At 40.9% G+C, this 13,312-nt stretch overlaps 1 protein-coding gene across 3 annotated transcripts in view; it reads left to right on the top strand.

The window, feature by feature from the left end:
* LOC123980297 (LIM domain and actin-binding protein 1-like) overlaps window positions 1-9,559 on the top strand; it is a 28,053-nt gene extending 18,494 nt beyond the window's left edge. For 2 of the 3 annotated variants that reach the window (XM_046064603.1, XM_046064604.1), the window contains exons 5-11: window positions 3,386-3,452; window positions 4,543-4,637; window positions 5,996-6,061; window positions 6,246-6,297; window positions 6,669-6,736; window positions 6,823-6,956; window positions 7,819-9,559. In XM_046064603.1, the coding sequence (XP_045920559.1) occupies window positions 3,386-3,452; window positions 4,543-4,637; window positions 5,996-6,061; window positions 6,246-6,297; window positions 6,669-6,736; window positions 6,823-6,956; window positions 7,819-8,875 (1,539 nt within the window). In that variant the 3' untranslated portion in view covers window positions 8,876-9,559. The remainder of the gene's footprint in view (window positions 1-3,385; window positions 3,453-4,542; window positions 4,638-5,995; window positions 6,062-6,245; window positions 6,298-6,668; window positions 6,737-6,822; window positions 6,957-7,818) is intronic. The other variant, XM_046064605.1, reaches the window with a different exon arrangement.
* Window positions 9,560-13,312: the final 3,753 nt, after the last annotated feature.

Genomic DNA, 13,312 nt, shown 5'->3' with positions numbered 1-13,312 from the left:
CCCCCCCCCCCCCCCCCCCCCCCCCCCCCCCCCCCCCCCCCCCCCCCCGCTCCCCTTGCAACACCTGCTCCCTGTCGCCTTTCCTATTCCCAGTCTGTGTTCCCTCCTCCTCCTCCCCTAAACCATCTCCAGAGGCCCTACCCCACATCTCTCCCCCTGTCATAAGCCAGATTGGGCTGCTCTGCTCAGTCAGTGCCTCTCTCTCCTCTGGAGCCTCGGTGCTGGTCTAAAAGTATCCCTGCCGGATTCAGTCGTACATCAGTCCACCTCGGTCTCTCTGCTGAGTCTTTTTTTCCCTTGTGGCCCTTCTCTCCGTTCGCCTTCACGAGAGGTAGCTATGGTGTTTCATTCAGGCGTTCTTGCTTTCTTTGTTTGGTCTCTGAACAGGCGCTGGCTTCATTGCTCTGAGACACACTGTCTACTTTTTCTGGCTGTTTTTTGTTGACTCCTATGTTATATTCACTGCAGCCATGTCGCCCTAAAGGCCTCTTTCAGCTGCGAAGTGCCTGTAATGAAAACAGCTTCTCAAAGACCACTTCATGAGCGAACTTTATCAGTGGCTCCTTTCAGTGTCCGCTCACAGTATTATTGTGTGGGTTGAGTATATTACCTTGTTTAAAGGCTGTTAAGTCAAGCTGGAGGTACCTTCCTGTTCTGTCTTTGTTTTGCTTTGTCTAAGAACAGGGTACTGGTCTTTGTGTGTGTGAGGTGTGTTCAAGGACAGGGTGGAGTCATGAGGGGAACTGCAAGTCAGTCTGAATGAGTGCTTTAATAGTATCAGGATTAGCAGCAGATTCTTTGTCTAGCCTGCTGATCCAGCCTCCTGAGACCCGGCCTGGCCTCGTATGGCCCGGCTGCTTGTTTACATCCCACTGACTCCCACATGTTTACACTTCCTCCCCATGTAGAGACGGACACACGCATGCAAACCAGTCTCAGACACCCCCTTTCCTTTAAAGCTGCACCTCCTGTCTCTGGAAGATAATCCACCCTTGGGGATAGATCTATTATGATGATGATGATGGTGGTTTCTTTTGTTGGGATTTGTCTCTGTTCTCCAATGCCAGAGACAAGCCCATAACACAGTTATGATCCAAAGAGTGTGTGTGTGTCATACATGTGAATTATTTATGATTAACTGACTCAGACTCTCAGATTTAGCAAGCAAACACAGATGACATCATGTTACAGTCTGGCTCATCATTCTCCACCTCCATTTAAGTTAAAAGTTTAGTGCAGGGCTTTAAGATTTAGATATCATACTGCTTAACGCTGTTATAATCAATATTTGTATATTAACAATGTATCAAATAACTAAATTTCTGTGAAAGGTGTCACTCATAGGTGAATCCACTGCGAATTATCTCACGACAGCTACATTTTTACTGTTTTGGTTCACTCCTGCCGCTCTTAAAGTATTTTTTGGACACAGAAAGTCAGTTTATTTTCAGGAAAAAAAAAATGCATTAAACAAGAGCACAGTCACAGTTTCTGGTGAACTTGGTTGGGAATTTGGCAACAAAAGAAGCAGATGTTTTTCTCAGGAGTTGGGTGGAGACCAAAAACTGAGCTAAGAGGAGTGGATGTTGGACTCACATTTATCAGACTTCAGATTAACAATAATGTTGCTCCAGATCGGGGGTGGGGGGGGGTGGGGGGGTGTGAGCAACTGTTACCATATCACTATATCATCTTAAAAGGTAATGTTATTGGAGCCCCCAAGCGGCCAGTAATCACAATTGCAGGTTTAAGATTTTGGTTCTGTACTTAAGTTATTTCCTCAAAGGTTGTGACTCTGGTCAATTAGATATAGGTGTCATTTTACATCTGCACAAAGAAATAGTGCTTGGTGTAATTTAAAGGATAAAGCTGGACATATTCGATATTATTCATATTGTCAACAAATCCCATGAAAACCAACAATGTTAGTCCGTCTCTCCATATTTTTCTACTTCCCCTGTTTGTTGCTCTCAGCACCAAGCCCATTGGTTCCTACTGACAACATAAATCTTGTGTCACACATACATTTAAAAAAAGCTTTTATAATTTCTTAAAACAGCTGGACCTTTTTGTTGGGAACTATTATTGAGCGTTGGACTAATCTACATGTCTTAAAAATAAACTACAGTGCCCATGTTAATGGTAACGAGGAAACACGTTACCCAGTGTATCAGATTTGTTTTTAACAACAGAGCACAGAGGATGAAAACATATCATCTTTTGTTGTTTGTATGTTTATTATATATTTTAAATATGTGGCACTAAGAAAAACACATCAGCAGACTTATCCGTTTTTTAAAAATTTTGATTACATCTGTAGAGTACTGGCTGTAGTTTAAACACACTGAGCGACAGTGAAGAAGCCAAACATGATCACGTTTCACTGATAACTGGTGAGCATCAACTTGTCAGAACCGTACTTGTTTTTTTTCAGTATCCACCTCTACCTCTGCTTTGTTTGCTCTTGTGAAATCTTTCCCAATTTTTTACTTGCTGAAGCCTGTCAGCACACGATGGGCCACTCAGTGCGACGCCTGAAGCTTCATCAGGTGTTTGACGCAGCAGAAAACAACCTGGCACTGAATCTGTAGTAGACACAGAAGGGAAACTGCACCTAAATCTACCGAGCAGGTGTTGGATCTAAGATGCAGGCGAGTCACTTGTGGTTCTCACAGACTGAATGCTAAATGTGTAGAAGCGTCATAATCTGACCTATTGTGTAAGCTGTACTTTTAATTGACTGGAGGAGGACGATGTGTGCCCTCAAGTTGGAAGGAGGCACTGGCATGACTGTCGGTGGGAGTGGTTTGCCTGCTGCAGGAGTTGAGACTTGTCGGCTAATGTGACCTCACAAGCTTTGCATTTAAAATTTGATTATCAGTTTCATTTGAGACTGACTGGGTACACACACATTGGGGTCCAGAAGTAGAGTTTTAGGAATATATCCCGTTTATAAACCTGAAAACTGTGACAATATAATATTTCAAACCGGAAGGTCCGAACTTCATTGTTAAACCACAGCAGAGAAATTATCATTTCTTTTGTTTTGGCTGGCGGCTGATCAGAGACGGGGGGTGTCTGTCTGAGGCTCCGTCTCTCTGAGCTCATAAGGGGATTAAAGTGGTTTGGACTGGACAAACACACACCACTTGTTACCTCCTGCGATGTGCTCTTGTCTTTGCATTTTCTTCTACGCCTTGATCTTCCTGTTGCTTCCTGCCTGTTTGCTCTACTGGCCGAAACATGTGAGCATCAGATGGCTGTGTGTATATGTGCTGTAGCGTGTTTGCAGAGGTCCTGCAGGACACAAAGAAGCTGTTTTTTTTGTTTGTTTGTTTGCTGTGTGTTTTTTCTACACCTCTGACAGTTTGTCTGCTTTTTGCAGGTTTCCAGAGAGCAAACAAGCACAGGAAACGGTAATAATACTGCCAACATGGACCAGCTACTAGGAGGTACAAAATTCAAATATGTCTTTGCAATTTTAAGCCTTTTTTTTTTTTTTTATTAGAGAGATACAAGGAAATGAGGGGAGAAAAGATGGAGGATAACATGCATAGAAGTCCCTGGTTCCTAGATACTTACAGTACTGAATAAAAAATAAAAGTTGTATTACTATAACGTTTATTGTTAATAAGCCACAAGGGTTCCCCATATTTCTGTATCATTAAATTCAACAATTTTAATGTAATAGAAATATTAAAGTATACAGTTTTTCCAACAGATTTTTATTTTTGGCAGAACAGGAAACCTTCTCTAACACCACTAGTGCCACTTTGACCTATGCAAATACCTGGCCTTCTTTTTTCTGTTTAGTCTCTTTATAGCTGCTCTAATCTTTTTATTTCTTTTATTACTTATTATTAACAAATGACTAAGGAGTTCCCCTCGTATTTAAAGAGCATTTTAGTGTTTTAGTTTTCTAAAGCTGCAGAGTCTGGCAATAACTCTCTGTGGCTTTGTGACTACGAACATCCCCTTTCTAACAAACTAGTAAGCTGCTTTTAAAAACCCAGAGCCTTTGTTCAAGTCACTTTATCTGAAAATTCAGTCTGCCACAAACAATGTCCTCCAAACATCATCCTGCCTTCCTCTGGATGGATTACATCCTCCTCAGAAGTGACGACACAGGCGGCCATAGAACCACTGTGATCAGCAGACGGGAAGAGACAAAGCCCTGTTTTCCCCTCCACACTGCAGACGACTCCTGACCTCTTGTTCCCGTCCACAGCCTGCATGACTAACCAGCACATTATGCACTCAATCTGAACTGGGATGGGTGGAAAAAAAAAAAAATCCTAAACAGGAACGGTTGTCGTGTGATGCAGAATTCAACAAATGTTTCCCACAATCAATGTAATGTTTAAAAAAAACAAAAAAAAAAACAAGACACTCTGCGTTTGTGGTTTTTGTGCTTCTAAACAAGGTTAACTGCCCAACAACATCAAGAAACTAGTTTCCTAAACAAGTACAAGTCGCTAGGTGTGATGACCTGTGGTTAAGGTTTAATTATAATATTCTCAATATTGTGTGTTGTGATACCAGATGGAAGCCTTTCAGAGTCCACTCCTCTCCGGGACCGGATGGCCCTCTACCAAGCTGCCATCTCCAAACAGGAAGTCCTTCCCACCTCAGTCAGTGTGAGTACTCCTGTCAGTAATCCTCCAAAACAACGGATTCATTCCAGTTGTGCTAAAGCTCTTGTTTGTTTTAGACATGTTGCCTCCCAGTTTTTAACCTACTAAGATATTAAAGTGGTACTTTAAACTCTCAGATCAGTTTACTGGTTAGTATGACGCTGTGAATACTGTTGTATAAAGTCTTCTGTGGACCTGGAGGAGCTTACTAAGGTCTGAAAACAATAACCTTGATTGGTGAACATGTGCACCTACAAAGCCTACACATGTAACCGCTGTAGTCATGTGGAGACCGCAAGAACTGTGATTGATCAGCACGGGCTGCTTGTATTTTCTCCAAGTTTTGTGTTGTTTTGTTTTTTTTATGCCAGTGGAGATCGTTGAGTGAGGACATTGTTAAGGACATTTATGGAAAAGCTCAGTTATCTGCTGCTTTTCACGAACACACATCTTACAAAGACGTCTCCACTGCTCACTGTGATCATCGCTCTCTATCGCAGTGGATGAAATAAAGTAAACACGGCGACTGCTCGGGCGTAGTCTTCCATTGCCTTGACGTAACTCCAGTAATATAAGTCTCGTAGTGCTCAGTCGCTATATATCACAAAGTAAATGACAGAATGTGAACAGTTTGTGTGGGAAATGTAATTAAAGCATGATCACATACTGTCAAGTGTTGTGGTGGTGACATTAAACTATAATTCAAAACCTGTGCCTTAAATATCTACGGCAGGACTGCTGTTAACCCCTCCATTGCTTGTAATTTAATTTTCATCTCAGCTTGGCCTTGGAAACTTGGAAGCTTTTTATGCTTTTTCAAGTAGCCAGCAGAGAGAAGATGCCCCAAGACGTCAGATTCTTAACAGCAAGCCTGCATTACAAATTGGCCGTGTGGAGTTTTAAAATATATAACCAAGCAGGGAGGGTTTAACAAATGACACTGTCGAGTTTGATTATAGGAATCATAGGATCCAGTGTTTCTACTAAAAGTCAGGATAGCCTCTCGATTATCTTGGCTGATTTGATTTCGACTAATCTTTTTAAAATCTGTCTCTTGTGAGTCTCTGAACTTAATGCAGGTGCTACACTTCAGTGCTGCTTTAACTTCCAAAACACTACGCCCATACACCTGAAATTACTAAAGCTTCTAAGGTCACTGCTTTGCCTTGTAGTCAAATCCAATCACCCAAACTAGCTCTGGACCGCAGGCGGCCAAGATGCATCTCAGTGTGGCACGCAAATTCACCGGCAGCTTAGACAGGCACATGATCAAGGATGAAAGTTTGTCATGTTTAAAGGAGCTTTTAGTGTTTTGTATTCTATTACTGAACTTCCTCTCTTGCTGCTTGTCCGTCTAACAGAGCGATCAGCTGGATAGTTTCTGTGGGAAGCAGAAGGAGAACGTTCCTCCGTGCACTCTGGACCTGGTGAGTCTGCTTCTGCATGCTGCACGTTGTCACATTGCCTTCAGTCTCTGTTACATGACTTAAATAATAACCTATATATTTCAGACATGGTAGATGTTTTGCTGTATGGTTCATTTATAAAGCCTGCCACATTGAAAAATTTAGATTGGTTAGTTTGTCTTTACATCAGCTCTTTTTCTTCCAGAGTCCAGAGCCAGAAGTGAACAGCAGGAAAGGTTTTACCTCCGAGAGCAACGGTAATTTACTTTCCATGTCCTCAAATGACTCTAGATGATAGGAATTTCCTCTTCCTAATGAGAACTTGGCTGGTGGACCATCATTACAGTGGATGTCTGGGTGTAGTTTATGGGGGTGAAAAACATTTTTTGCACTTTTATCCAGTCTATAAGAGTTGAATTATACAGAAAGGTAAATTTATTTTATTTGTAATTAATCCAGTACATTTAGTGCTGTTGTATCATGTGATTAAAAATTAATTTCTAAACATCCACTGTTTCATTTTTTATTCCTGAACATGTCAGTTTATTGTATTAAACATGGAAGTGGCTCCATCTTGTGTTCAGAACATGGCACTACCTTTTCTCATGCTGGTGATTTTGTGACCCAGCAGGCTCTGCTACTGGCACGCCTGCATCCTCCAGTCAGAAAGACTCTTCTCAGCCCAAGACTTCCAAAGTGAGTCCTCACAGAAACACTTGAGAGAAATACACATTTACGTTTTGTGTGAATTAATGAATTTGCTTTCTGTAATAATTGTGCAGGGCTTCCGCCTGCCAGTGAGGGAGACCTGCGTGTCGTGTCTGAAGACTGTTTATCCTCTGGAGAGGCTGGTGGCCAACCAGCACGTCTACCACAGCTCCTGCTTCCGCTGCTCACACTGCAACACCAAACTCAGGTGAGGAAGACACAGGCATAATAATTACTTCTTAAAAGAGCAGGTGGTAGCAGACTTACGAGGGTATTTAATGAGGATCTGCTGCTATTTTTAGGTAATTTGATTACACACACGTCTCTAATATCTCTTTTTCAAAACTCTTTCGTTTTCACCAAAATCTCAGGACCAACTCCTGTACCAGAACTCTGACTTTGTCTCCCAACAAGAAAAATTGTCACTCAGAACACAAAAATCATTTTATATTTATAGATCCCATTGCAATAAAAAGAAGGGCACTTAAATGTATTATGCTACCTTATGGTATGTTACACAAATTAATCAGAAATTCTGTCAGGGGCTTCAAGAGGTTTTAAGTAATTTAATGCAAAACAAATGCGTGTATATTCACTGTATCTTCATGAACGATTTTAATTCATGATAGTTGGTGTTTGTCTGCATAAATATCAAATTATAATGAAATTATGAAAGTTTGTAATATAATAATAATAATAATAATAATAATAATAATAATAAAACAATATAATATAGTTTGGGATATGAGGTCTAGTATAAGGTGAATGTTGTCATATAGTATTACTTAGTATTACTTAATATACAGTATAATATATTATCAGTGACAGAATGTAAAAGCTGAAGTACATCCAGCTGTTGCCATCCCATCTTGGATCTTGTTTTAACCACTGATTAGTGGTTAAAACAAGATCCATCCATCAATATTTATGGGGAGCTGATCATCAGCTGATTCGTTCTGAGCATTCAACAGTTTGATGGCAGGAATGATAAAATAATTTCTCACCTTGTCATAGCAGATTGTTCATATTTCTAATCACGTCTCTTTTGTGTTTATTCCTCTCCGGGCTAGTTTGGTGAACTACGCCTCCCTGCACAACAACGTGTACTGCAAGCCGCACTTCTCCCAGCTCTTCAAGGCCAAAGGCAACTACGACGAGGGTTTCGGCCACCGGCCCCATAAGGAGCTGTGGGAGGGCAAAGGGGAGAGTGGTGAGACCTCGCCTCAGGACAAGCCGAAGATCCCGAGCCCAGCCACGTCCTCAGACTTGGACAGCCCCAGTGTGGAGGACTCCCCGCTGGCTAAAGTCAACGTGCTGACAGCCACTATGGAGGCTCTGGGACAGGGGTCACCAGAGAAGGCTGACAGACCCACTGAGACCCGCAGGCTGAAAATCTCCTGGCCACCACGAACAGAGCTGGAGGACTCGTCCGGCCGCAGTGGAGCCACAACAACCACAGACGGGGGCTCAGCCAGTAAGTCCATCCGAGCCAAGTGGCCCCCAGAGGAGGACTCTCCCTCCTCAGCCCCTGAACAGGCCAGAGAGACACCCTGTCTGCGCCGGAGCTCATCCCTGAAGGAGCGCAGCTTGCCCTTCACACTGGCAGGACAAGCCGGCAACACTCCTCCTGCTGAAGGCAGGAAACAGTGTCCACCTCCTCATGTGGATAACCGGCAGCAGAGTCCTGAACCCTCCTGCATGGAGGTGCAGCACGACGGTCAGTCGTCAGACAGCCTGACCCCCGTTGAAGACAGCTGTGTGGATGTTCACACCAGCTCAGGAGAGGAGGAACAGAAAGGGGAGATGAAGAGCAAAAGTATGCCGGACCATCATCTCACCAAAGAGGAGGACGACAATCTAGATGAACAACCAGAGGAGGAGGAGATGGAAGATGGAGGCGTGTCGGAGGAGGAGATGCTGCCCCTGAAACGGCAGGAGACGCCAACAGACATCTCATCTCCTGAAGGTGAGGTGGCGGCCAGCCGGTCGTCTCAGGACGTGGGCTTCTGGGACAGCGAGGAGGTGGATGACAAGGAGGAGGTGGAGCCACAGGAGGTGCTGTCTGTGGAGGAAATGATCAAACGAAACCGATACTACGAGGATGAAGAGGAGGAAGAGGACGCGTAAACTGAACGATCTGCTCTTGGCCAACAAGACGGCAGCCATAGACACTTAGAAAACTTCTTGCCATTCCTTATTTTGTTTTGTTTTTTAGATGTTTTCATCTCCTCTTCTTAAAAGAGTTGCAGCGGTGTCTAGTGTGAACTCTACTGAACGTTATTTTGTGCCTCTTTGAACACTTTCTGAAACCTTCAAAGCCATTCCTACAAGATAGTTTTTACAAGACTGTTTGAAGAATGTGTCGCTCTGACATTGTGCGTTTTTAAATATACTATTTTAATTGTGATTTTCTATTTTCATTGAATGCCTCCTAATCTGGATTGATGAGCGCCGGGTTTCATGGTCCTATTATACCAAGATATGGGATTATTACAGATAATGTAGCCTTTGTCACTAAATGGCCTCTTAATGGAGTCATGTTTTAAGAGGAAAGCTAAAAGAAGACAAGCTTAAGGCCTCGCTGTTTTTCAAAAGAAAGTCCAGCACTTTGATCTGTTTCCATTTTTCTAAATAATGGGTTTGGTTAGTTTTTCAGTTGCCATTCTGTATGTACTTAAAAAAAAAACATACACCTTTTTTGTGTTTTCCAATTACAAGAGCTACTGGAACTGGATCATGTTGTATTGTGTTTAAACCAAGTGACCAAATATCCTAGATTGCTACTGTTTAAATAAATTGTTATATACAAAATGTTTTGTTTGGGTTGCTTATCCTGTGTCGAACACTGCAGTATGTTAATGTGCAAAAACAAGTCTATGGCCATGCTAGCTGCTCCGAGGCTGTATTAAAATACTGTACATGCACCATAGTTTTTACATTACATTTAAATCAGATATCACAGCTTTGACAAAAAGTCTGTCTACAGTTGTGACAGTACATGTGGAAACAAGGCAGGGGGGGGGGTGTACACACTCTTAGCAAGACTTTATTTCCGATGGTACTCCAACACAACAAACTGTTTCCACCATCGTCTTCCTTCTGAGCGAGAACTTGATTGACTTCTTTCTCTGGTTAATAACAAAGGGCGTCACCAGGAGTCACTCATAGGGATTCTTTCCATGATGCTGTCAAACGCCTTGTAAAACAATCTGCCTGTCGGAGGCTAAAAGCACTTTTTGTGGATTTTAAAATACCCAAATTACCCTTTAAACCAGAGGTTTTGTAAAATATTAAAGCAGAATTTATAAACCCTTTTATACAAGGTGAGACCACGTATCAGTAACTCAGACACTTAATTTTTAAAGCATTTCAAAGAAAATGAAGCCATTACTTTTTTTACATTACTGAAACCTTTATTGATGATCATACATGTACTGAACAAGGCCATTATAGTGCAAATCATCAAGGCGAGGAATTATCACAGGAGTCCTTTAGTGAGTAAAGTTGGAGACACTACAAAACATTTGAAATCAGATTTAGCTCTAATTTGGTTGAACCGTGAAACTTGCTGTAAACTTTAATACAAGTGATTTTAATACCCTGAACTTAGATGCGGCCTGAAATGTCCACATCAGTGTCTCATTAATATCTTTGCACCATCTAGCATATAAGTTTTTACAGTTCAGTCTGTGACAACCTGAACTTAAAGTCTCTATCCAGCCCTGCAGGACAGGAAATACAAGACTGAATGTTATTTTTTTTTTTTTTTTTTACACCAATGGCTCTAAAAACAAATGCATGACAACAGCTAAAAACAAACATACAATCTCCAGCAGATGTGATTTAATATTTAACCCTGGGTAGTAATTTTACATCACTTTATATTTCTAGCATTACTGTCTGCAGCATCCTAGTGTGTGAATGATGAGCCTGCCGTGTGCACCTCACGGGAAGGTGCAGATGAATGTATAGATTACGTTACAGGGCCGCTGATGTTGTAATGGACAAATATACATGTGGAAAGTTGCAATTTGATGATATGAAGAGGCTGGTTAACCATTTAGCTGATACAGTATAATAGCATTGATATCGTCATTCCCTTTAATCAAACAGACGGAAAACAAAATCATCATTCTGAATTATTTGTGTGGAAACCAGCTCCCACTATGACGCGACATGACAAACAATATTTCTCATTCACCTGTGCAGATTGTTTTAGTTCTGGGGTCTGTATCACAAAGAAAGCTCAACTTAGTCTGTCTGTCTTAACAGTCTTCACTGAGTTCTGTATAAATGGTATTTAACAATGGTGAAGCAAGTATTTAGATACTTTACTGAAGTAAAAGTACTAATACCACACTGTAAAAATACACCATTAAAAGTAAAAGTTTGTAAGTATAACCAGGAAATGTATTTAAAGTATTACAAGCTGTAAATGTCCCTGTGACTGTTAGTATTATATATCATTAGATTATTCTTCAGGCATTAATGTAAAAGCAGGATTTTACTGTTGGTATTGGTGGAGCTCATTTTGAAATATTTTGAGTGCAACTATTATTTTAATTAATGATTCACCTGCTGATTATTTTCTCCATTACTCGATTGACGGTTAGGTTTGTAAAAATGAAATGCGGAAGGTGAAACAGTATCTTGATACTTGTAACATTGAATGTGTTTGCACGCTTGCTTATTTTGGAACGTCGAAATTCACTGCTTCGCTACGGCAACACCGTTTGACGAATCCGAAAACACTTCGCAATTTAGAATCGCAAAGGTCTTTAGATTGCACTGCACAAATTTGGAGTTGATCGGATTAATTCTCTAGCAGGAGTTTGTTAAAGTACAGAGCCTGTAAATTAAAAAGCGAGTATAATTATTATTATTTTTTTTTTTTATTAGTGATATTTTTTGGCCCATATAAAGAGTTAAAAGTAGACTGCTGCCAAAGCAGAGATGAAAAATACCATTAAAAAAAAAAGGTAATTTATATAATGGTTTTCTCCAAGGCGCTTAACAATTTCAATCTGATTCACACATACTCTCACATCAATGGCAGCGAACTCAAGGAAATTGGGGATCAAACCGCCAACTCTGTGATCAGCAGCCGACTCCGACTATGATAATGATAGGATTATAATTTACTGAGTTAATTAACAGGGTGTGCAATTAAAATGCAGATATAATTACCATTCATTATAGAGAGCTGAAATGCTTAGTCGATTAATTGATTGGTTCATGGAAAGAAAGAAATGTTTGGTCAGCTATTTTATAATTGATTTATCGTTTCAGTCATCTTAAAAGCATAAGGACAAAATATTCCCAGGTTCCAGTTTTCCAGTTTCTTTGTCTTATGTTACAGTAAATTGTTCATTATTGTGTTAACCTATAGCCTATTGATCGGATAAAACAAGCAATTTGAAGACATCAACTTGGGTTTTAGGAAATTGTAACATAATGTTCCAAATCTTCTGACATGTTACAGACCGAATGCTTAATCAATTAAGAAAATAACCAGCGGATTAATGTTTAATATGAAAATAATAGTTAGTTGCAGCCCAAGGTAAAGTTATCAAGGCAACGCAATTTTTGTTAATTTTAAAAAGATTTCTCTGTTACTTGTAAACTACAGCACTTTTGTACACCGTAGGAACGACGACTCACTAACTTCAGTGATTTGATTGGCCAGTAGTTTTGATCTGGTTATGCTCCATTCGGCACAGGTTACCAACGGTGATCTAGCCTGGTTAAAAGTCGGCTTTGTGATGAGTCGAGCCCAACGATAGTCAGCCAACAGACTAATCCGGCTTTGTGATCCAAGTATTTTTCTTGGACTTTTTTTAAACATGCAGCAACCAAAACATCATTGTCTTTATCTTAAAAAAACACCCAGCAGCAAATTCTAATTCTAAGTTCTCACCTATCAAGTTATCAGTACAACAGCAAGAAATTTATTCGAGCAGAATTGTTTCCATTCTCTTTTAAATTACTTGCAAAATGTCACATCATCATTTGAACTTTCTGGTTTAAAAGGAAATGAAGATGGGAAATAATCTTTCGTATTGAGGGCAAACATGCACAGTGAGTGAAACCTGTACAAAAGCAGAACAAAATGTTAAAACACAGTAACACATAACAGCATGATGCAATCCAATTCATAGGTTTTCACGTGACGTCACATTCCGCAGAAAACGCTCCCTTGGAGGGCAAAAAAACGTTGACGAGGAGACAAGCCTGAGCTGTGTTAGGTGAGGGAATCCCTACAAGGTAAACGTAAAACATTACCACAGTCGAGCGCTGGCAGGGGGCCTGGCGGTTTTTAATGGCGGTTTTTAATGGCGGAAATACGGCAGCGGGTGGTGTATATGGATTGTTGGAAGTTTGTGTCCATATTTATCTTTTTCTTGAGTTGAGAGGTGATCTAAATAAAATTTGCTTTAATAAAACTGCTTTTGCGGCATCTCTACGAGGGAGTCCAGTGTGAGCTCCTATCTTGGTCTGTTGTTTTGGCCTCCAGGTCTCCGAGTACGTCACGTGGCTGATAACTATGAATACAATATACCTGCA

This window comes from Micropterus dolomieu, linkage group LG12 (genome assembly GCF_021292245.1).
Source record: "Micropterus dolomieu isolate WLL.071019.BEF.003 ecotype Adirondacks linkage group LG12, ASM2129224v1, whole genome shotgun sequence".
In the NCBI taxonomy this organism is placed as follows: domain Eukaryota; kingdom Metazoa; phylum Chordata; class Actinopteri; order Centrarchiformes; family Centrarchidae; genus Micropterus; species Micropterus dolomieu.
This window is presented reverse-complemented; position numbering and strand designations above follow the sequence as displayed.